At 38.0% G+C, this 25,856-nt stretch overlaps 1 protein-coding gene across 1 annotated transcript in view; it reads right to left on the bottom strand.

Annotated features, from left to right (window-relative positions):
• tyw1 (tRNA-yW synthesizing protein 1 homolog (S. cerevisiae)) overlaps window positions 1–25,720 on the bottom strand; it is a 66,994-nt gene extending 41,274 nt beyond the window's left edge. Inside the window, exons 1-10 of the mRNA XM_088616047.1 lie at window positions 25,525–25,720; window positions 24,630–24,763; window positions 23,791–23,925; window positions 22,888–22,989; window positions 21,405–21,599; window positions 20,243–20,530; window positions 19,081–19,200; window positions 7,255–7,381; window positions 2,100–2,152; window positions 1,774–1,892 (exon numbers count right to left, since the gene is read on the bottom strand). Of these exons, the coding sequence (XP_088472173.1) occupies window positions 1,774–1,892; window positions 2,100–2,152; window positions 7,255–7,381; window positions 19,081–19,200; window positions 20,243–20,530; window positions 21,405–21,599; window positions 22,888–22,989; window positions 23,791–23,925; window positions 24,630–24,763; window positions 25,525–25,597 (1,346 nt within the window). The 5' untranslated portion in view covers window positions 25,598–25,720. The remainder of the gene's footprint in view (window positions 1–1,773; window positions 1,893–2,099; window positions 2,153–7,254; window positions 7,382–19,080; window positions 19,201–20,242; window positions 20,531–21,404; window positions 21,600–22,887; window positions 22,990–23,790; window positions 23,926–24,629; window positions 24,764–25,524) is intronic.
• Window positions 25,721–25,856: the final 136 nt, after the last annotated feature.

Here is a 25,856-nt window from a genome sequence, read left to right as displayed (position 1 = left end):
AGCTGGAAGATGGCATCCTGTCTTAACATTGGCAGTATTCCCTAACGGCACTTTAAAAGCTTCTCTAAAGGACTGTTTTTCTCCCCAGTTTGACAGGCCATTTCAGGTTATGTCTGTTCATGGTAAATTTCAAGGGTCTGTCACTTGCTGACAGCTGCTCGTCTTCCATCTCTCTTTAGTAGATCTGGGGATTAGCAGTCAATCCAAATATAAAACTATAGTCTTGCAGTTACGTTCTCTTCTTTAATTTCCTTCTTAAAATCAACAAATATTTTTTAAAAAACACTTGCAGAACACTGGCATCAAATTTTAAAAACTGACCATTAAATCATGCCCAAAATATGTTTTAATCTCCCAAGTAAACTCCCAATAAAACATAATACACATAAACATAATACATAATATTTGGATTTTTTGATAACTGTCTGTAACAACATCATTTTGAGTCAGTGTTCTTTTCAATATTTGGGCAGGAATAAAAATTCTTAAGCTATTAAAAAGTTCAAGCTATTATCGGCTATGACCCCAAGGAATCGATGAATAATTTTCACATTCCCAAGAATGACAGTGAACAGGACACTGCGAGACGCAACTTCTCAAGTAACTAAATTATATCACTCGCAGTACAAACCAAATTTACGACTTCATAATGTGAGAAAACAATATTAAGCACGCATTAAAAATGTCAATACAATTAGGCAAGATCAATCAAGGCCAGAACAATCAAGCCAGAATGAGGAGAAGCCTACTGTTCTTGTAACTTCAGTGATTGATAAAGATCTCTGCATATCTGTACCTAGGTGAAAATATTGTTAAAGGTCACATGATATGACATAGTAATGGGATTTTAAAAACTCTCCTTCTCAGGAACAGTAAATAATAAAACTGTGATACACTGTGCACCTTGCTCTCTGATATCCACCACTCATTCTACTTAAGAAAAAATTGATAAGTCACATTATACGATTACAATGTTAGTTTTTTATGAAGCACGTATATCACAACTACTCAGGATTCTTTAAGCCAATGAACATGATCCTTGGTATACATGAACTCTATTCTGTTCTCTATCAATGATATTAAAAAAGAGTATAGGCCTACTTTACAAAACACTGCCACCACAGGTTAGGCAGATTCTCAAATATTACATATTTGATATAAAGTCACACATCACAGAGCTGTAAAGATCTAATGCAGACCTGTTAATGCAGCTAATCAGCTATTAGGTTTGGAGGCCATTTGGTATTTTACGTATGTAATTTTGGAACTGGAACTATTATAAAATTCATCAAACAAACGACGTTAGCCACCACTAATTAAAGTGGTTACTTTTTAAAAAGTGATATTGGAATTAAAACAAAATTTATGTTTTTAGACTCCCGGTATCTGAATGTGCTAACAGGTTACTAAACAAGCATGTGCTTTAATTGAAAAGACCTACAGGCTCCGTTAGAGGACTAAAAGATATTATCACATGCAGAAGTGGAAGAAAATGGATAGTATTACTTACACGCTGGGTTTCAGTCAACAGGTGCATATCACCACTGAAGCCATAAGGTTGCTTGCAACATCTAGCTTGACATCATAACCATTTGACATTGAATCATGACAGCCAGCAATAAATCTCTCCAGTACAGAATACCCGAAGCTAAACAAAATATGATGTTTGGAGTGCCCACTGCAATGGGCACACTTTACTATTGCAACTGAAATCCTGTAACTCATCTCACAATCCCACATCTTGAAAAGTAGAATATAATAAAGCCAACCCACCTCCAACAAAAGACACATTTGTTGGCACAAGCTAAGCTAGGAGTGGTTTCCATGCAGCGATGCGACTCAATTCCGTAGAATGTGTGCTTGTAACAGCCTCCTCTACCTCTCAGCATTGACTGCAAGTAAAAACAGAACAAGCACAACAGTTAAATACAACACACTGCTCCATACAGCAATTTGGATACAGTTATTTGCAGCAATAATGCAACTTGGGTACTAGATTTCTACCATGTGTCTACATTGAAATAAAAATGGCAGTAATCCAACAAGCAAGCTCATTCCCACACCCTATCTGAAAGTCAGAGAGGTTACCAGCAATTTACCTTAGTCCATCGACAGAGCTTCACTCCAGAATGACTCCCTATTAGTCTGTACCCTGTTAAAGTAAAGAGAAAGGCACAGTGAAATTATTCTGCCTTCCCAGCTCTTCATACCAATATATTATAGTGGCATTTTTATCCCCTTCCTTTGAATGAAATTCACCGAAAGGCCTTGGATTCATAACGGATGAAGCCTTGTAAAGTGGTAATGAGAGGCCGGTGCAAGTGAAGACCTTTCTGTGCCGATGACTGTAAAAAGAGGTCACAGGTCTAAAACTGTCATACAGAACCATATGCACTGATAAATCACCTTCTGTTTGACAACTCCTACTAATCCCAGGCATCAGACATGATGTGTTCTCTTAATACAGAAAAACAAGGCAGGCGATGCCATCAATACTAACCAGTCCAGACTTCGGAGTCTTTTTTTTTTTGCATGTTTTGCTTAAGATGCTCAAAAGACATGTCATCGATTGTTTCTTTTTCTTTCTGTTGTCTTCATCAAAGTCTTTGAGTAAAAGATTTGGCTCACATCAGTCAGAATCTTTGTAAGCCATCATTCAATTAAGTACGTCATTTGTTCAATTAAGGGAAGTCTGCTCCTTGAGGTACTTTTTATTTCCCAGAATGATTTCTAAATTGATTAATTTAAAAAAAATCCATATTTAACTAATTACCGTTGAATGTTCTAGATGTCTGCTGATGTATTGGCCACTTCTGAACCCTGCTAGAGACAGAATATACTAGAGCAGGACTGGAGGCCCATTCTCCAGCACAGCTTGTTTGAAGCCCAGAGCATCCTGGGTGTACTGTATGTATTCCCAGATGGAGAGGACAACAGCAGTTAACACAGTTCAACAGCTAGACGTTGAGAGGGAAACACCCTTGCATGTATTCCATTGTTACTGTATGTTAAAATTCGACATACTTCTTACATTGTTTTTATTTGCTTTTAATGTTAATAGTAAGGAACAGGTTTACGGCATACCCATCTTTCAAATTAAAATAACATTATAGTCCATTATACAAATGGAAATAATAATAATATGCTATGGCATTCAAGGAGGAAACTGTACTGTGCTCCATTTGTAAAACAATAAAAAAACAAAGAACAATTAAATGGATTAGGAGGGAAGACCTTCAATATTTTTACAAACTCAAAGGTTTCGAAAGCCAAGATTATTTTCATAACTTCACGTCACAAGCGCTGCAGTCCCTGGCAGCATTGCAGGAATGAAATCCAGTTTACTGATTAACCTTAAAAAAAAAATGCAATTATGGAAGCTGGACCTATGGCAGATTGCATGGACAGGAAGCATTCAATAATTTATTTCACAGTCTGGTCCCGTCAAAACAAGCGGCGAACACACACACAGAGGCTTTTTGATCTCGGAGGAGGGAGGCCTCAAGAGAGCACCTGGGTATAAATTCTGGGCTCCTGTTTTCACGATATTGTCAGCAAGACCCTTTGTAAAAACTGCCATTGTGCGAACAGGAGAAAACGAAATTGAAACAAAACCTTGAAGAATAATGGCTAAAACAGAAAGAAGACAACATATGCCAGCTAAGCATTTTATTCTGCACATTCCAAAATGTGGCTTTTTGTTATCTCAGCACGTCAGTCAGCAGCATTAAAGAAATCAAGCAGCAGCTGTCTAAGTGCTTGGGCACAACAGGGTGTCAGAGCTGTGGAAGACTGTGACTAAGCAATCTCAAACTAAATCTCTTTTTTTGTACATTAACTATACACCTAAAGAAAAAATGAGACGTCCTCATGTTAGAGAGAATCAGATATGTCTTTTAAGTACAATCTAAAAAATGGCATTTCCAGATTTCTGAATTAAAAGTTGTTTAATTAGTAAAACACAGCAGATGCATTAGTTTAACTGAAGGTTTCTCATTCCTTTCATATTAGTAAAACATCCTAATAAAACTGGTACAAAAAAACAAATTTTCGGCTATTCCAAGGATACTAAAAACCTGACAGTCCTGCTTGTTTAATAAAACACTTATCACGTATTTTGTGTTCTGTAACAAAAAATATTTTTTTCAGCCATTGATCCAAGGACATTTTGCAAAACAACAAGAGATTGCAAAACAAACATTAGCAACGCCAGAAATAGAAATGGAAAGCTATTAAGAGAACATGATGCTCCAAAGACTGAATTCAAATGGAAATTGTTGCCAAACAAGCTAAATCATTTCATTTTAATATAGGCGTGACATATTTAAATTGTACATTTCAAAATCAATACTGCACCTCTATTTAAATAAGCACTTTGATTTAAACTAAGTGTGCTTGCATCAAATAGCTAAAAACACAGAACAAAAATCTCAATTTAAAACAATGTGTAAAGGAATATAATTTACTCTACAGAATCGGATAACTACTGAGGTATTTTAAATACCCAACAGTTCAAGGAGAAAAGTGATGGCTATTCTGTGTATAGCAGAGTTACCAGCTTGTATACTGATCTAATCAAATTGCGGTCTTAAGCAAGGCTGGACATGGTCTGTGGTGTTGTGAATGTTTTTGGTGAACATGTAGGTGCTAGTTTTCCAGAACAATGCCACAATATAGTGACTGGGTTTGCTATGCTATAAGAGATGCTATTCTTCAGATGAGACATTAAAACAAGGTCATTAAAGATTGTCATATTGAAGTCATATTCCACTCTGAATTTGCACAATCTGGACTAGCTAAACATCCACCTTATTTCAATTTGTAAACTACACAAAACGTTTGAGAATAATGCAGTCAAAGCCAGTCACTTTGTAAGTACTAAGTACTCTGTGTATTTTGCCAGCAATGCCACTGTTTTCCAACGTGCTTCCAGAAAGAGTTTGTGAATTAAATCACTAACAAGTAATTTACTAACTTAATAAACATGGACACAAAAAAGTTGCAACTCTCTCTGTAAGCCCTCTGACTCAAAAATGGAATAATTCAAACACAGTCAATACAATAGTAGATTGTATTAGTACATCTTCTGTATTTTCGAGGAGGTGTTTATATACCAGGGTGATACAAATGGTTGAAGAACAAAGTGGAGCAATCAAACATCTGATAAAAAAACTAAAATATCTACCATGAGATCTTGTCCAGAATGACAATGCACAATGTAACGTGAGTTTAGACAGCGAAACTAATATACTCCAAACATAATTTCACACAAAAAACAAATACAGTTTAGCAGATGGTCTAATACTGATTAATCCACTGTGTTAGTTACTACACAGAAAGCCATTATATTTTTAATTTCTGGAAATGTAAGCCACTAATCTTTTTAACTCATATGGCTTGCAAATCCATGCTGACAAATATTTCATAACAATTCCGACACCTGCTCATAACTGAAGTGCTATAATTGCATCAGGGCTTCAGAGATCCCATCAGACAGAGAACCATATCTCATCTCTCCGAGATCAGTCTGGTACCCGATTTTTCTCACTGGCCAACTAACATCACTGAGTCCAATGTTCAGTCACTGCACAGATCTCAGAGCCTTATGTCTTAACAAACAAAGACATAAATTAAAATGGCTCTTTGAAGAATAAAAACCATAAAACTTCAAAAAGCACAGTCTGTCCAGTGTTGTAATGTAAGAGTAATACACCATTCTCTTATTCACAGCTCACCTATAGCCACAATACCCTTAGGCACTCTTACAAAATTTACCATCAGTGGACATTAAAGGAAAAGCACTTTGCAACATTCAAAAGAACATGTATTTTAACATGCAAGACAATACTCTGAAAAGTTGTCTGAATGGCCCCACACTAGTTTGGTGTCAAATTGCATTACAGCTTCTCCTCAGACATTAATTAAAAGCTTCAATGAAAAGGAAATGTCAGTTTTGTAACATAACCAGCCTCAGTAACTAAGAAAAGCATTAATATGCATAATAGCCTACCCACATTATTCCCAAAATTATAAAGGTCTGAACAGAACCTAGACCATCCCCAATTCATAATGCAGGACAGGCATGTACTGGCTTTTGAGAGAGAGAGCACACTTGATTGGGTGACTTGGTCTCTGTCCCACTGCATTCAAAGAGGTTTCAGATTAGGTTTGGCGTCTGCATGGTTTTGGGGGTTGTGTTCTTGGGGTGCATGGCCATGAAGACTATTACCCTTGAAAGCTGCAAGGTTAAAATTCCTAGGATTCACAAACAACAGTAAAATAATTGGACTCTGCCATGACATTATATACTACTTTCAAAGACATGGTATTTTTATAACCGTGAAAAGCAGAGTGCTACACTACTTAGGGAAAGGGATTCATCTGGCAACAGAAAAAAAAACTGCAGTGCAGAGCCAACCTCATTAAAACCTGCTTAAAACACCCCAGTAGAGTGGTGAAGTAAATTATGAAGTTAAAATGCAATTACCTCCCTAACACTAAATATATTTTTAAAGAATGATTCAATTAAGCAATTAGCAATCTTCTTGCAAAATAAACAAAGAAAAGAAAAATAACAACATATTGTGGAAAATAAATACATGAGCAGACACCACACGGCCTATGGAAAAAACTTCAATAATTTTAGAAATGGCATAACCCTGAATCCACTCCCTAGTTTACTGCCCAATTGGTGAGGGTAAGACTGGCAATAAACGTACAATCTCATAGTCACCTTCAAAAGCTCTTTAAAGATTTATAAATGAGAATTCTCAGGGACTTCAACATTTGCACCTTTCCCTTTAGTAAGTTGCCAGACTAGGTTCAGAATGATAAGAAGGGCAGAAAAAACGTTTTGAAGTGACAGACAAAACCTTCCGTGGGGAAGCTATGAATCGCTGAAGAACTTTTTATGGAGGGTCATGCTTTTAAAACGGTTTCATGTCTGTACTGAAATGATTCTTCAGTACCACACAAGAAGGTGGGAAATATTTGGGCAATTTACTTCTGCAGTCACATCATGAATAGAACCTGAGATATCAAACTCCTGCTGAGGCCCTTACTGCTCAAATATAGGGACTATCAGAGCACGTACCGCAGGAAAGAACAGCAAAGAAGAGGTACCATTACAAAAACACAGAACACTTCTCCTGATTGCTAGTCTAAGACCAAAGACACAGGGCACAATCTCCAACTCGGTGGATAAAAAGGTCATTTCTTCCCAGGATTACGGTTTATTAAAACAGCTCCGTGTACCTTGCTTTGTCAGAGCAGCTCTCAAAGCTGGAGTGATCATCTCTCTCGCCTCCTCGTCGTCACTCCTCCCAGTGCTATGCTTGGACAGCATGACCTTTCCAGGATCCTCCTCCAACTCCCCCCTTTTCTGCACGATACAGCACAGGAGAAGAACATCTTGAAGATCACAGGACATCAGCGTTAAGGTTCATTGATGACACTCAGGCTAGCGCTAATCTGCCGAAAAGCCCATAATTCCCATATCAAGTAATCAACATAACCTTCTGAGAATTTCCACTAAGAAACGTATAGGAATGCACGCTTGGCAGACATGCAACTCATTTACCACAAGAAGAGTTCATTCATTACACCTACCTTCATTGGACTACTGAGAATATTCCTCGAGCTAATTCTGAGGGCTGCAGCAAATATCTCATCCATTAAAAAAAAACTACTCATACAGTTTGATTAGCTGTTTTGAAAGTAACCATGCAGTTTCTGTAACAAAGCTATACATATTGCATCAGACAACAAGTTGCACTGGCTGAAATGTGCTGTAGAATTTTAAGTGTCTGTGCCTAGTTCTTTAAATATAAACTATTTCCTTGTATTAAAACTATGCAATACCCTTGACTTCAGAAAAGCTAATCACGGCTTGCAGAGAAGAACATATTGATATTACGGCAATAAATTTAACTAAGAATAACGCTGGCAATGGAAGGGTACTTTAGAACATTGCAGTACCTATGGCACATTAATCATCAGTCTGCATTACCAACTTAAGCTTGCCAATAGATATTCAATTGATTTATTGTGCTATGAACACCAAAATGAAATTGGCGCTATTTATTTCTGGGAGTGGACAAATTAATGTCAGAAAAAATAGTAGCTAAGTGGAGAAGCATTTTATGGACCGACATTCAAAATATATCGTTTTTATACCAGTTTTTCATTTGACGGAAGAAATCATCCAAATAGCTACGTTGTAACCTGCAGTGATTTGGATTTGTAACACAATGCCACAATTCATTAATAACACATTAAGTATACCGTAAACAAGATAAAAAATACATGCACATGACTATAAATTTTAAGTCTTCAGGGTTCTTTTGGCTACCACCAAAAATGAAAATACCACCAGGTGAAAATATGCCTGTTGGCTTATCCTTCTATCCAACACAAAAACAAAAACGCATGCTGTGCTTACATTGCTAACAGTTTTGAGTAGCATAAAGTTCAGTATTAAATATTAATATCGCCCTGTTCTTTCACAATCTCACGTTTGGCACAAGTATAAGAAATAAGTAAATACCAGGCAGAAGCAGAGTATATAAATGAGCAGGAATGAGCTGGCCTCCCTGCATCAATAGCCCAAACAGGTACTCAAGGATCAACACACTCTCAGTACGCTGACCCATTATTTTGAGCAATTCCAGAGAAATCCAGTTACCTCCCTTCCCATCTGTCAGCTCAATGAATTACAGTACGTGACGATAGTATAAAAGGGATAATGAAAGTGCTCCCAGATATGCTGTTAAGAGGAGCAACTATGATTGATGAACTCCTGCCACAGAAAGTTTATGAAATTTATGAATAAGTACCAGGGCACTTTAGGAACCATGATTAACAATTTATCTGACTGATTAGCAACACTGTCCACTACACCAGCCAAGACTTACCTGTCCAGGTTCTACTTCATTGTTTTGCTGCATTTCTACATTTCCCTTTGATACTACAAGTCCATTTGATGACAGAGTTGGAGTAAGAAACAGAATTATATATTTAGACAGATAAGCATTATCTCAATTTTAAAATTCAACTATATGTGTATGCATGATTGAAATCATGTAAATTTTTCATGGGAGAAAATAAAATGCAAATGCTGCTTCCTATAACACTGTAGGCAAAACAGGAGCTAAAAAGTAACCTGGATTACTCTGCATGAAATAAAAGAACTGAGCAGATACCCTACCCTCCCAGCCGGCTGTGTATCTGGCCTCTTTACATGTTGAACACGTAAGTAGTCAGACAAAAGAGAAAACTGGCAACCTAGAGCTTTTTTTTCCCAACTCATCTTTCAGAAAACTCTTTGTTTTAAATCCATCTTTTGGGCTGGTAATGCCTAAGCAAACAAAATATCAAGTCTTCATTAAAACCAAGCACAAAGAAAACGAAGAGAATCAAAAAAAGGAACTTAAGTGGTTCTCACTGGCATTCATGGTGATCTGTGTATTCCAGGACATTACCATTGGAAACCCATGGCCCAGATTTTCCCAGATGTGTTGCACAATTGTTTATGCACTACCTGGGCAGAGTGGATTTCAGTTAACCAGGTTGCTACACAACTATGGCCCCTTGTGATCTTGCCTTGTGAAAAGGCCTGACAGCATGTCTCCAATTAACATGGAATGTGCTGTAGGCATTGTGGGAAAAGAAAGTGGCTATGACGTGTTTGTTTTGTAGCAAATTTACTAAAAATAAAAATAAAAAATGACCTTCACTTTCACTGCCCCTTGATTTTCCTCTGCTTTTTACTGACTTATTTTTGGGATGGCTTCTTGGTCTACAGCTATGCTTTGGTTTAAATCAGATCTGTCTCCATACAGAAAAAGTACCTAATCTTGTGGGTTAATGTTCCATGTGCAAAAGTGAGGATTTTTTTCCCCAAAGTAAAGTGAAGAGGAAAAAGTGAAGAGACGCGTGCTGCCTCTGACCAACTCATAAAACACAAATATCTTTCAAAAGGCAGGGTGACTTTCTTCCACATGTGTTAACTCTTGCCTGCAGAGTGCCTGCTGTGGTTAAGGGATACCTGGTTCCTGGTAATCCAACCAAGAGCTCCATCTCAGACTCTCCACCCTGACCTGTGATTCAAATCCCAGAGCTTGATGATACTGAATGCCTACACAACTATTTCAGTCACAGCGATTTACATGTGAATGACAGGACTGCAGCATGACCTTTAAAAAGGAGCATGGAACAAGTCATTAGGGATTTCTCCCAGTGTCTGCAGTATTTTTTGCTTCAGATTCTCGCTGGTGTTTTCTGCTTTATGTTAATGTATAAAAGGCTTTCATCTTTTCTACATATACTATATATGCAATTCTGATTATAATGTGTAAAACATCCAGCTTTCCTCCATTCTCTCATCCTCATGAAAGGATGCAAGAGCCTCAGGATTATATTCAATTCATAGGAATTCTGCCACCTGAAGGCAGGGCAATTTCCATATCTGAGCACAGCAGCTCATCGGGCCAGAGCTCACTCTGGGCTCTGTAGCAGTTAGCAGAATAGAGAGCATGTGACTCCTCCCATTGGATGTGATAATGATCCATTTTAGGAATTATCCCTCAGCAATGCTGATCCCCATTTATACAGTTGGTTGGACTGGAGCAACTGGGATAAAGCACCTCACTTTAAGGCACAACAGCAGTGTCTGCAGTGGGTACCTGAACCCACAACCCACCTGTTACAAGAAGGTTACCTACTATATGCCTTCTACCAGCATGTGCAGAGTTCCAAACAATGCACTGTGGTTAAAACAATACTCCATGAAAAGGACACCCATCTGACTAAACGTACTTAAAATCCTGTACAGTTTATTTTCATAGCTAAGGAAATGCATGCTGGTTAAAGTCATGAAAAACATTAAAACAAGCAACACACTATTCACTTGGATTCACATAAAGGTACACTTTGAAAGCAAATAAAACATGATACATGTGTTCGATGTCTTCTTGTTGTGGTGTACAAGCTAGAGGGAGGATAGATGCAGAATTGCTTTTTTTCCCCAAGCAGGTTACTTTTTCTGCGTTTCAGATAGCCCGAAGCTGTAGGCTGCCATCCCAAGACGACAGTCTGTCAAGCTCTTCATGATTTTAGATCCCCAGTCAACTCTGTGCAATCTTCCTGGTGGGGGGAGGGGCTTCAAAGGGCTCTTTCATGCCACTCACACAGGCTGAATCTTCATGTGTGATCTTTTAAAGTCAGCCCCCCTCCCCACTCTTTCAGGGTCAGTGAAAGATGAGTGCTGAAAACATTTCCACTGCACCTTCTACTTCACAGCCCTTAATGGTCTTAGTTGTTTGCTGAAAATGTATTGAGCATCCCTAGAGCAATTCTCCAACAAGAAGGGTCAGCCAAGTCCAGCATTTGCTGCAGCTTTCCAGGCGAGCGTTTCACAAACTCATCTTTAAAAAGCTACATGCTGCTGTAACAAAACGGCCTCAAACGGTTGCACAAAACGAGGCACCTTTTGAGATGTTATCATGCACGTCTTAACAGCCCTCCCTCTCGTGTACACAGTTCTGACTTCCAGAAGTGGCAGAAAAGGAGTCTCTCTCAGCTGCCTTTTGCATGTAACTTCAGAGCAGTCAGCAAGCCATATGGCCATGGGCCTGCACAAGGACGCCAATGTTCACATCACACAACGTTTGGCAGGACCTAAGCAGGACTTAAATCTTTTTGAAAACCCATGCTAACTGTGCAACAACTTCAGCTGCTGCTGAGGTGTCCAGTACATGTCTATTTTATTTTGGGGTGGGAGGAGGTGGCGGGACATTAAACATTTCTTTGCCCCACAAATGTTTGCAAGAATTATGGTTTCCACACGGCTGTCTGTTCTCCATGTAATAGAACATTCATGGGAAAACTTGCATTTGTCGATTGCACTTTTTACATTCGAGCCTTTCAAAGACTGGTCGTTTCAATGGTGAACTCTTTCTTCCAGAGTATCAGGCACATGACATTATGATTTATAAAACAGTAATTGTCAGTCATGCTCACTGCTTTGTGTGGTACATACCTAAATGTGTGTGTTAACATAAATATGTAAGTTAATACTTATAGCTAATACCTAAATATGTAAGGAAAAATACTGATTGTTTGCTACCATTAAATCTTTTAAATAAACAGTTATATGTACAAATAAAGCTTCTCTTTATGTAGATAAACGTTTATGCAAGATATGTTAAAATACAGGCACTGTATGTTATCAGCATCAAGCTTAGCTTGGATGAGAATAACCAAGCTGGTCAGTTAGCAAGTCATTAAATTACACTGGTCTGCCCTGCGATGGACCGGCGTGCCATCCAGGGTGTACCAGTCCTTGTGCCCACTGCTAGCCAGGATAGGCTCTGGTTCCCCCGACCCTGAATTGGATGAAGCTGTTAGAAAAGTGGAAGGATGGATCAATCACATTGATCACAAGTAATCAAAAACTGGATCGCACCAACAAAAGATGAACTACACATGCACAGACAGATTGAAGTGTTTTAGTAGCTAATCCATCACATTAACCTATCATCTCGAATTGATTTACTGTCTGGTGGTCCTCATCATAAAAATCATTTATTGTTTTCTACATGTCTATGAAGCTAAAGTGCTACTTTTTATACAGCATCACACAGATTTTTCAGAATGAATGTCTAAAATGTCCGGTGAAGATAACCATTAAACTGCACTTCTGCAAACAGAAACAACCGAAACGAAAGGAAGAGTGCAAAATGTCTGAAAGTTTTACACAGCAATGCAATTACAAAAAATAAACAAAAGAAATATGTAAAAAAAGAGCAAACTCCAAAGTCAGAATTGCTGCAAGCAAAACAAATCAATTAACTTTTATGCCCAGACAGGGAGCCAAAAAAAATCTAATGGCCTTTTATGCATTTATGAATAAATAAAACTCAATCTGTGAATTACCCCGCGCACGCAGTGCAAACATAAAAGAGCTTCCAAATGCAATTGTCATTAAAAGTCACACTCTTCCAATATTAGAGGCAAAATGCTTATTGATTGGAAAATATAGATTTTCTAGTCAGAAAAGAAAAACGTATGTTACTGCATTTTTGATATGAAATGCAATTTGCCATATGATTTATACCTGAAAATCATAATGCTATGTTACTATAGTAATGATGGAAACTGCTATAGCTGCACACATAATTCATAACTCAGGAACATTACTATGAGTGTTAATTTCCCTGTATTTATTTTTCTATTATTTTGTAAAAACCATTCTGCAAGATAAGTGCGTCTTAAACTGATTCAGCCCAGTCCTTCTAAAATATGAGATAAAGATAAGATGGTTTAATACCGATGATTTCTGAGCAGAGCTTTTGAACAACTTGTCTTACGATGACTAATCTCCAAGTACAACTATTTTCGGATAGATTCATTTCACACAAACATTCCCTTAATGCATGAAAGCTCCCTGATAAATAAACACAGCTTCCCCAATTTCCATCACCGAATGGATTCATTAAAATTGACATTTAATAGGTCTCATAAACTGGAGAACTGGAAGGGATCAAAAATAGAAAAGGCACGTATTACAACTGGGCATCAGATTAAACAATAACCAGTAAGAGAAAGACTAATTAGGGTAGAAAAACTGGTCAGCTCTCCAGTAACTGAAGCTGGATGAAAATCCAAAAGGGACGAATAGCATACTGGAACCTCATTATAGGAAGAACTACAGGGGCTCCAGTTCTTCTGTGTTTTAAGTAGACAGTTCCTTCTGTCACAATGTGCTGAATAAAGCTAACTTACACATAACAAGGATAACAAAAATCTAGAAGTCTTCAAGATTTAGAGCTGGTTTAATGAAGAGCAGAAAGAAACTGCTTTTTAAACAATGAACCTGCGGTCTAAATATTCATACTAAATGACACGGCAGAGATTTGACCTGGTTTCAAAAGCAGTTCTGTGGCTCTGTGCCCTTTTGTTTGCTGACAAATCGACAAGCATCAAGCTGAGTGTTGGACTTTGTAAATTACAGAGACGAGCTATATCGTACAAAGCACCATATCATACCAAGAGTACTAAAAATAGAGGAGATACATAATTTTTTTAGCACAGCCCTGCTGGAAGAAGGAATATCTGCTGTTCTGCATGGACATTAGTGCTGTTCTGCTCCATTCTAACTTTTCAGACTGGAATTGTTCATTTGTAGGCTGTCCTACATTATGTATATCAGCTATCACATTCGATTTGTTTTTCTTAGTTTTGCTTTATGCTTGGTGTTTTGTATTATTTCCATGTCAACCAAGGCCATTTTCATATGGTTTGTCAAAACTGATTTGACTAGTTTCGACCAATACTATTCACTTTGGTAAGAATGGATGAGCACAGGAACTGGAGAATTCGTGAAGGAATGAAGGAGGAAAGAAAAAGATACAATCGCCTCATTGAATGAGTGGCTTCATATAAATGGTGATTCAACTTTTATCAGGGTCTCCCAGCTGTGTTGGCTCCTCCTGCCTTTAATGCAACCTCTCACCCATGATTAATGATTGTGACTTTAATGTCAGAGGAAAATGAACAAAATGAACAATGGGCTTGGCTTTATCTGATTCTAAGAACATTATCCCACTGAGATACGCAACAGCAAGGCTAGAAAGGTAATTGAGCTCTCATCTTCTTAAACCCCAGTTTTGCATCAGTGTACCCTTTGTTGTTGTTTTTTGTGACCCATGAGGAAATATCAATATCAAACTTGGTCTTTGCGACAGTGGGGGCCACAAAGCACATTATTCCAGCGTCTATCTTTAATCGTGCTTAATCATTAAAGTGAGTTAAAAAATCCTTCACAACAGGTAGGGCTGCACAAAAACCAAACAATTCCAGCCATTTTTTTCCCCCAAACTAGCACAGTCAAAATCACTAGACTATTATCCTGGTAACATGCTTAAAAAGTGAAAATTGACAGTACATTAATGGTGGAAACCAGGCCAACCAGGATAGCACAAATCATTACTCTTTAATTACAGTTCGCAACAGCCAGTTATGGCCTTAATTAAGTCATATCCTCAGTTGTGTGCCAGACTTATTGAGTTGTGTATTTTAATGCACAGTGAATCCTCCCTCACTTGGCACCCTCTGTAGCTAATAACCTTCGTGCTATGTGTATCACGACACCCTAGGAGGCTGCGTTAAGGGTGATAAGTTTGACTCCGTTTAAGAGGTCTGCACCTGCAGACAAGCACTCAGGTGTGTTGCTCACCTGTGTGTGTTCCTTCACAAAAAGAGTTTGTGATCTGAATTTCGGTGATATACTTCTTTGGTATTTTATGGGACTACAACAGAAAAGTATTGTCTTACAGAACACATCTAATTGCATTAAAACATTCAGCGCCGCAATTTGAATATCTGCCCCTCTGTTGTAATAGTTTTTCACACTTATGTTATAAGAAACAAGAAAGGGTGCAATTAAGAGGAGAATTAAGAGGATATTCACTCATTTTATCTCAAGGTGTTAAGTGACTCATACAACGAACTTACCTTTGCTCTGCCAACATTACCCACAGTCTGCTCAATACCATGTTTTACCATATTTTTCCAGAGTGCTACATTACTGTACACCACAGTAATGTTTTCTAAGGGTTAGTGGTAAATTCAGACTTGTGGCCATATAATAGAAAAAAAGCCTTTACAACAGTGGGGAAAAAAAATTCAGGCATTCATTTCAGCCAAACATTTATCCAACAAGAACTATCCAACCTTAAAGCGCTCTTTAAATACCACCACAAGACAGACGGGGCCTATTAAAATATAAAGTCATTGTGTAAATGTCACCAAAAAAAGGTTTTATTGCTGGGTCTCTTTCCACATGAATCCTTCTATCTCTCCTGCCCTCTTGTGATAGAATTCAAAACTACACGAGCAGAGCAGAGTGATTTTTAACAATGCAAAACTCTCTTATTTGTCACACATACTAAACAACTTGATTTAAGCCCTGAGACCATTCCTTTTCTTAAAAAGACACACAGCAGCTGATATTAACAGATAGATCCCATGGGTTGAATTGGAAATGTAAGACCATCTGTATATTATTTACACTGTGGCATCCCAAGTCAGACAGGCTTCAAAAACATGACCCTTCTATCCCTTATTTTTGGTCAAAAACCTTCCATTTACCTCCAGAACCGGCATAGAGTTGTAATGTTATAAACGTTTTAGGCCAAGTGCTGTACCAGAAAGATAGTTTGTTCCATCTTCCTTTCCTGTAGGGTATAAATACTGATGACATGTCAGAATTCTGTGTTTACAACCAAGAATCTTAATTTTAAAAGGGCTCTTGTGTACACAGAGTATGTTCGAAGCCAAACAAGTAAATCAATCAGGTCTAAAAGAAAGAGTAAACCTTGCTCCTGGAGAAAAACCCAAGCTGTCCCTGTCTCACTTCACAAATTTAAAAATACATGTTACAAAAACTGTCATTTTTAAAATATATCCTTTCAGTGTGGAACATTTTAAGAGGAATAACTTCTGTGCTGAGAACTCGTGGGCTTCAATCAACCTGAGATCAATACAACTGGATTTGCAAAGAAATCCAACCAGCATGTACACTCATCAAGTACAGCGTGTGTTCTGAACAAGTCCGCACAGCAGATTGTGACAGAAAATGGAAACAAGCACTAAGTGTTAGGCAAAACCCAGCTGAAGACGTTTCAGGCAAAGGATCCTACAATGCCTTCCTAATGCATTCATATCCATTATGAAACAGGAACAATAACAGGACTCTGCAAGGGCTAAATTAAAAAAGCATGAAACAATATTTTACAAATATTTATGATGATTTAGCATCATATACAAACCTGAGCTACCTTAAGGTAATTCATTAACAGAGTGCAGTATTTTCTCATTCCATACTTCATTCAGCTAAATGATTTTAAGTATGTCTTTCTGTGATTTTCTTTCATTACAGTCTTTTATTCCATATCCATCACCAAGAAAGTTTTTAAAGGCATCTTTAGCTTAAATGACGAAGGTGTTTGAATTGGAAAGCTAGTACCCCTAAGCTGTCTCTTTAGGTATGGATGGGCCAAACTTTCTATTTGAAAAAGACTGCACATATCAAACCTATGACTTGACTGATGCTGCACTTCCTCCATATAAAGTTAATTACACCTGGCCTCTGTTTACATATATATTTCACTTTCCTTCTGCACAACTACAAAAGGCTTTGCGATTTCCCATACATTTCAAGTACAACAAAATAAATTATGTTGCAGTATTTTAAATGACTAAGATCTGCTGTCTTTTCTGAGCTCTAATGCTACACCTGAGAATCTTAAAACCGATCTTGGTCAAAGTGATGTTGATGGCTGTGGTTTCTCTTTGAATGATCATTTTAGACATAAAATGCACCCTGGTACTGGAATTGAACCCAGGGCCCCAGCACTACGAGGCAGTCATGCGAACCACTCAATGATACAACCCTTCTGCTTTTATTTATATTCTTCAGCCTTATTTGGAAGCACACCAAACAGAAAAATAATACACGTCTTATATACATATAAGTATGCCTCTAGATAAATGACATAGAAAATTGTTTGAGTGCACAGAAAGGTACTGGAAAGAAAATGTAAGAGTAGGGTTATTAAGCCAGACTCTCAGTGCATTGCTAAAATCTGTCTGAAAATGTACATAACAATAAAATATGAAACATTTATGACTAGTGGCTACCAGTAGAAAGAAATCAATTAAAAAAAGACCTCCATTTATTTGAGAAAAACGACACGTAAGAATTGTTTAATTTGTGCTCTGCAGAGTCTACCACGGATGGCAGCAGAATAAGATGCTCATTTATTTTAGCCATTTTTACCTCATTAATTTATTGCAAGCTGAATAAATATAAAATAAGGTTTAGGTGGTGACACTTCACACCTGACAGTTTAAAGTGATTTGACAATAAACTTATCATGATTCCAACTACGCTAAAAATAAAATACTTGTGCCCCCTAATTAAATTTTGCAGGCTTCCAATTCTTCTCACTGAGAGAACCACCTGGATAGATGTGAGCCTACCAGTCTAACAGGAGCACAGCCAAACTTAATTGAGACTGGGGTGGGCTGTTTGTACAAACAAACAAGACGATGCACTGTCCAATTCTTTACTCTGAATTATGCGGAGTGGATCATTAAATCCCAACAGAGTTGCATTTGTAAAAATAAACTATTCAAGCCGCTGCCCTCAATTTAACAAAAAAGCAGCATGTTTCCCACTCCAATGACCAGAATGCTGGCTAAATGGTGCACACTCCATATGTCAGCATCATTTAATCCCAGCCAAATAAAGAAAGATGGCCCATCAGGTGTTTCATTAGGCTTACTGCTTTAAAGCATTTTCAAAGGCAGATATTCAAAATATTCAAGTCACGGGATTTGAAAGATTCACAAGCAAACTGTGAAACTGCTGGAAAATTGTGAAGAAGCCCAGGAAACTTTGCCTGCATGTTCTGTGTCCCGATTATTCAATCAATAAAGGTAGAAATTACACTGTGCTTTTCTCTATATATTTTTTCATGAATTACTCCTCCACACAGACTTGCTGAGTGGGTGTCAGCCATCATCATAGTTCAGAATTTTGCAAAATCCTAGAAAGCCTCGTTTGGATTTGTCTACCACATTGTCTGTGATCTTTTAGCTGCCTTCTCTAATGCTTAGTTTTAAGGTAGTGGTACAGTAAACGCATTCGAGATTGCACTTCCTCATGTGCAGGATCCCCAAAGAGTCTATTTAACAGGCTTGTTAAAACAGAGACTGCAGAAAAAGGGATCTCATCCTTTGTAGTTTGTAGAACAGAAAAGCAGTAAAAAAAAATAATTCGAATTTGTAATTCAATTATGCGTGTGGAAGAAACCTTAAAAAATACAGCAATGCTTTCATGTTGAAATATCAATATTTCAATATCAAATGGTGAAATCACAATATCAATAAAGCGGACTAAATTAACACATCAAGAACTTCTAAATGTTACAGGCCTGGCTTGACATATTACACTGACCACCAAGAAATTGACTTTAAAGGTGATAAGATAAATGTTGCCTTTTAGAAAGCACTCACCTTGGCTTTCTTCACTTGATTCATGACTTGGCCCAGATCCTCCACGTCAATTACAGGTCCATGAGTGGCGACTTCATCTTGGGTGAAGTCTTCCTCGCTGCTGGTCTCAAACAATTCCTCCTACAAGAACAGAGACACTGTGAAGTCTCAAGTTCCTTCACTGCGTCCCTGGATTTCCAGAAGAATAAAACTGCACTCACCACTATTCAGTCTTTGCAAAAACCTCTAAATTCCGACTGCTACCTTTAAAAACATTTCAGCATGTGCCAATGAACACTTACATAACAAATTATGTGAAATCTGTGACTAAATAGTAAAAGTAGCAACCCAAGAGTTAAACACTGTTCATTTTAAATGCGCTTGAAATCTCTGGATCTTTTAAAAACTAAAAAGGTACCTTGTATTACCCCATGTAAAAGGAACATCAAAGACTCAATTTTCCACCTGGAAGGAAATTTGAAAGTCCAGAACAAGCAGTCTAGCCCCTTTGATTCCGAAATCTACCAAACATTTCCCCAGCATCTCGGAACACTGTGTTCATACGAGTTCTGGCATTTACTGACTGACTGGAAGAATTCCCACGCTGTTTCAGTGGACCACAGTTGCTGGCCACCCTTCTTTGGTGTTTTCGATGCTACAGCTCTGAAATCTCGATCATCAGACATCACGCGATCGTTTCAGCAAAGGAAAGAGTGGTTACAACTCACGGGCTCACCATCCCTCTGATCCCTCTGACATAACGTTTGTCTGCAAGGCTTCCAGGAAGGCTGGAAGTATTGCTAAAGATAACAGTCATTCTGGTTTCTCGCTTTTCTCTCCCCTGCCCTCTGGTAAGCATTATAGGAGCATAAACGCACCTCCAGATTCAGAGACAGTTTCTTCCCGGAAGCAGTCAGATTACTGAACTCTCCACCTACCACTAACAGACTGAGTTTTTTTTTCTCAAACTACTTGTACCGACTTGTATTTACGTTGTATGTTGTTTAACTTTGTTATTGTGGCTGCTGCTGTGTTGCTGTTTTGGTGTTTTTGGTGTGGTTTTTTTTGGCGTCGTCTTTGCATTGGAGCGTACGTGCAAATAAGCACTTCATTGCAGCTGTGCATATGACAAACAAACAAACTGGACTGGACTGGGCGGCAGTGGGCTGGACTGAAGGCGCACCTCCGAGCTGTGCTCCTCTTTGCCAGGGGAGGACTCCGATTCCTCCTCCGCGGGCTGCTGGTGCTTCTGCTTGTTCTTGCATCTCCCCGATTTGCACTGCTTGCCGCAGGACTTCTTCTCCCCCTTAGCAAGGCTCTGCAGGCGGGTCAGGAACCTGGACTTCCAGGCAGCAAAGTCGGCCTCTATGCTGCCATGCCTGCTCTTCACCACATTGCAGTCGCCCTCCCCGCGGGTCATAATGCGCGAAGCACTTAGCATCCACAGCCACTTGTCCACGTTCTTGCACACCTGAGGGACACCATCAGCAGGAATGGGGGGGTTGGGGACACCAGGGCAGAAACTTTTCATTTCTTTCTCCTGCTGTCTTTCATTCGTTCTTGTAGTGTTATTTACAGTGTTTACAAAAGGTACCAACGCTGCAATTAAACAGGCGTCCTATACACTTCAACCTCAGGAGAACAAGAAAAGTAGATTTTTAAATTTACATGTCTCGAGGGCACCAAAGAAAACATCTTTCTACCCAGATGACATAATTCAGATCTCACAAACTGCAATTAAGACAGCACAATCTTAAAGTCTTCAAGAGAACTCTGACTAACGCACACGCTACATCTATGTATAGCCTGTCAGCCTCTCCTAAGCCGTGTTATCTAATCACTTTCCCATTGTTTGTGGCTTTTTGCTAATATTGCCCTCACACAATCCAGACACCACATTAAAAAAACTGTATTTGTGAGTCATACACTAATTATTGTAAGTACCCTGTTCAAACAAAATTTTATTTTTCACAAGGAAAAGCCTCTGGGCATAATCAGTGTGTTTCTATCCTTACACTTAAGACTGCTGCAGAGCCATGACACTGCTTTACAAAAAGAACATTCAGCTCATTTTCAGAGGGTTTCTTCTTCCATCTTTTTGATGGGTGTTTCCTCTTAAAACATTCTCAGCACAAGAAAACAAACAATAAAACTGAATGAATATTTAGCAAAAGTACAGTAAAAAACATCACCCATACCATCCATCTTTCAATCTCTGTTTCTGCACACAGAGAAATTTTAGTTTTCCTATGGTATCTGTAAATATATTTCAGGGAGATTTCAATTAAATATACATAGATATAACAGTACTCGAGGCCACAGCAAATAAATGGTTATATCTTTACCGTATTGTAGTGGCTGGAATACACAGAGTTCCCCAGACCGAAGACTGCATATCTCATGCCTTTGAGATAGGTATTCCCATATCTGAAATCCGTGGATGTCTCCTCCAGCCACTTACAAAACCAAAGGGCATTTTCTGTGGGTTTACCGTCAGTGTAAGTAGCGAACAGAAACACACAAACTGACTTGCTTGTAGCCTGGAAAAAAGAAACAGAAAAAATTGAGTGAATGCATAATAGCAGTGAAACTAAATTCAGCGCTTAGGGAACAGGCTGCCAGTTCAGCTGAGAAAATAAGGTTCTGTAGGTGAAGATGCAAAATGCCATCAGATCACTTTGCTAGGTAAAAAGGATCAAGGAGAGAAAGGAAAAAAGCAGTGTAGTGAATTGCAGCGAGTTTTAATCATATGTGGAATGTAATGCAGAGCACCATCCCCTTGTCAACTAATTAGAACACTCAGCTGCAAGACAAGTTTCCGCAGAAAAGGGTCAACCTCCATTGCACACCATTATCACTGAAAAGATAAGGTCACTTGGCATATTCTATGTGATGCACCATAACTGATCACGAATGACCAGAGAATCAATAGGTTTATTCCATGCTGAAAAGAGAAGAAAGAAAACACAACGTTTTGGCTGTGGAGCCTAATGTCTATCTGGCAGAATCCAGGTCAAGCTGTTACAAGACGTCATCACTCTTGATAAAATTTTCCATCTTGAGCATTCAGTGTAACAAATCCCTTGAAACTGGGTGAAATATGCCACCCCAGCATATCAATAATTCATTTCAAAGGTAACATACTGCCCACCCTAAAACTGGATATTGACAGAAATAATATCTGATAGCCTGTCATGGGACCAACCTCGCAATATATCACCTAGGAAGCCACAGTAGGAATTATTGTATATATTTTCAAATTTAAAATCTCGGGCACTGCTTTCAACCATTTTCCCCCATTTTAAATAGTGTTTTACTGCAATGTACTCAGCAGAAAAAAACACTGCTGTCAACACCCACTAAGCCCTACCTAGGAAAAGGAAAAGCAAACTTTGGGCCCTTTTGTAGCCCAATTGAGTTGGATGAGGCTCAAAGATATATAGTTAATAACTGTGTTATTAAGTGTATCAATAATGTTTCCCAGTTTTATTCCAATTCATATTAACTGTATTCTTTGGAATACGTCAAAGAAGTCAGCAATATTACCAACTACCAATGCAACAACAGGTTCGACAGAAAAATAAAAGAATCATTTGGACACAATGATTCCATATAAACGACAGTTTTAATCAAGCAAATCTCCCTTTTTAGCAACTGGATATAGTTGGGCACAATTAGACTGATTTAAAATCAATGTTAAAATGTTTTACAGTGTCCAGAAGGTCATGCACAACTTCACATGCACAGCAACTAAGCACAAAAAGCTCTTCTGATCCCAAGCCTGATGACCATGAAAAGAATTAACCACCAGAGCTCTTACACACTCACCTCTTCTGCCAAACTGTCATCTGGATCATAATCTTTCACATCAATCACTTCTGAAGGCAGGCCTAGGGACTGCACATCTATAGAAAGATCTTCAGCAAAGCCCTGTACACATGAAACAGATTCCCACAGTCAGCACTTTCACTGAATCCCATTAAAGAGCTTTCCACCTTACTATAAAAGAGAAAATGGGCTTTAATATACTGACCTACTTTCGTGAGGTTATAGCTCTGAACTGTTCCAGTCTACAGCTTACTTAGGGGGTAGAAACAAAATTACTTTCATCATGAATTTTAGAAGAACTGCTTTTTTTAGCCTGGCTTAGAGACTTTGAGGGCTGACAAAATACACAACCACTGGCAAATGTACCTAAGATAAGCTGTGCAAGTGAAATTTGTTGCCTCAGCCTTTCCATGTCAACTTGCATCTTAGTAATTAAAGTTCTTTAGAAATACATCAGGTTTTGCAGACTCTTAAAAGTACAATGGCTCATTCTTAACTATGGCAATTCAGCATCAGTTTTTGCTTCACCGAGGAATGTTTTTGTAGGTCTTATTTTAAATGCAACTCTCCTACAACAACAAACTGCACCTACTATGTTTTAACAAACTCCTTTGTAATGCATTTAAAAAAATAAATTTAGCAGGGCTGTACACCAGGTCTTAAGATCATGACACAAAATGAAAACAGAGGTTCTCAATATAATTGAGCAAATCATCAATGGTAACAAATAAAAAACACAAGTTAGTGTTACAAAATTCAATACGGACTCAACATACAACATACAATTACAAGCAATTCCAGCTATATAAGTAACATATTACCAAGATAGTTCAGGTGGTTCCATATTACCAAGATAAGCAATATTGCCTTTAATATAAGACTTGAATCCAAAATTCCTTTTACCTTTGCTGTTCCAGTCTGAGAACCATAGAATATCTTCACCCCTGAGACATAAACTTTGTTGACCTTTTCAGCCACAATCCCTTTCTCTTTTTTATTCTTGGGGTTCTGAGCCAGGGTGCTACTTACGCCTTTATTCTTACAAAGACAAAAATAAACAAAGCATTCAGAAGTAAATCGAAAACATTTATCAAATTCTCTTTTAGTTAGCATCGCACTTTGCCCAATGCACAAATAAAGGTTAATTCAATTACAGAGATCCGCATAGCAGACATGAATACACAGCCTTATAATGGAGAATATGCAAAACATAATTAAAACACAGCAGCAGAAGACATTCCACTTAATTGTTTTTTTTTCCCAGCTCCCTCACAGATGAACGAGCAGTCAAATCTTTTAGACGAATTTCTCCCTAACTGGGGCTCATCAGTGCACTGCAGACATGTCTTGACTTTGCTCTTGATACCATTCTGTTTCTTTTTTAATATGCAGCTCCAGTTATTGCCAAGCAATCGTGTGCCCAGGTTAGGGTGAGCTACCAAAAAAAGATAATGGCATCACCGCTGTCACCTCTGTGATTTCCATTTTTTAACACCATTGATTAACAGGTGATTTGCATATAATCAATCTAAATAAAAGCCAATAAATCTGTTAATTGCAAGAACATTATAAGTTCAACATAAAAGAACAAGCACTGAGAGAACAGTTTTATTACTGTTTAACAGTTTATGAGGTCAGCACAGTATGTTGTAATGTTTAAGGATAAATCAGATCAATACTGTTTATTTATATTAAAAAAACAAAACTGCAAAACAATTTGGCTGACAATTTAAAGCAATTACCTCTTTCTTCATAACCATCTGAAAAGTAAACCAGATAGCAATGCAGACAGCTGCCACAGAGTACACAAAGAATCTGTTCTGCCATGCTGACATGAAACAGGAGTGAAAATAGCCCCATCCATCCTTCCAGTTGTCTGCAAATCAAATTTAGAAAACAGTATATTTTTCCACACAACTTCAAGATAAAGTTATGCTTGTACCATCCTTTAATTAGTTTAATATATGCACAGATGCACACAGATGTACAAAAAACAAAGACTAATAAATCGCTTATGGAATAATTGTTTTCAGCTTAGATATGTTTCAGTTTCTAGGTCTATTACATATAGGTTACATATTTTCAAAATATCAAATCCGTTTGAATTCATGAATTGAAAGACAGCAATACTGTGCTAACACACATCCAATACAGTAGTGATGTGCCCGAGACGCTCATATAATTAATGTTAGCTATACCTATATTATTCACTACTTTTCAAAAATACTTACCACCAGAAACTTAAAACTTAATATCTGCATCTATAAAATACAGCAATGTGTATAACTTGGTAAAGTTTGGAATAATTATGGAATAATGGCTTCAATTTCATACTTTATGAAATGCATGTAAAACTTTACTCCCGTTTAGGAAACAGGCGTTTTAAAGATGATCAAAAACATGTTCAGCGACATAGTTCCCACCGATTTAAAAGACAGGTACATGCTCACGTGACTGATCTTTTCCGAAACCTAGTTACAGGTAATGCAGCTGTAGTTAGGTTTCAATAGAGCGTTGCATTTTTATCTCAACGGTGTTTTACGGCTAAAGACTAATTTCAAATTACTTTTTCCCGAGGTTTTGGACTCTGTCTTTTAACATTTACACCCCAATTTTGCGAGCTTTGTCATCACTTACCCTCAGTTTCGGCAGCAAACGTGACTAAAATCAGATCACACAAGATGTGAGAAACCCAAAGCAACATAATCATTAAACCTTCAAACCTTTGTTATCAAAATATCATATCTACAATCAATACTCGATATCAAAACCTAAAATGTGCAGCAGCATAAATTCAAGACCAAGCCAACACATTCCATAAGGGGGCAGCCATACTGTTTGAAATAAGGAATGATGGGATATTCAAAAATACTTTATTTAAAACATTAGTGTGTGAGGTGCTTTTCAGGCCACTTGACGTGTACGTCTAAAATGTTAACTATATTACCTAGATATATGACTCAGTAGTG

This window comes from Lepisosteus platostomus, chromosome 22 (genome assembly GCF_059453375.1).
Source record: "Lepisosteus platostomus isolate fLepPlt1 chromosome 22, fLepPlt1.hap1, whole genome shotgun sequence".
Taxonomy (NCBI): Eukaryota; Metazoa; Chordata; class Actinopteri; order Semionotiformes; family Lepisosteidae; genus Lepisosteus; species Lepisosteus platostomus.
This window is presented reverse-complemented; position numbering and strand designations above follow the sequence as displayed.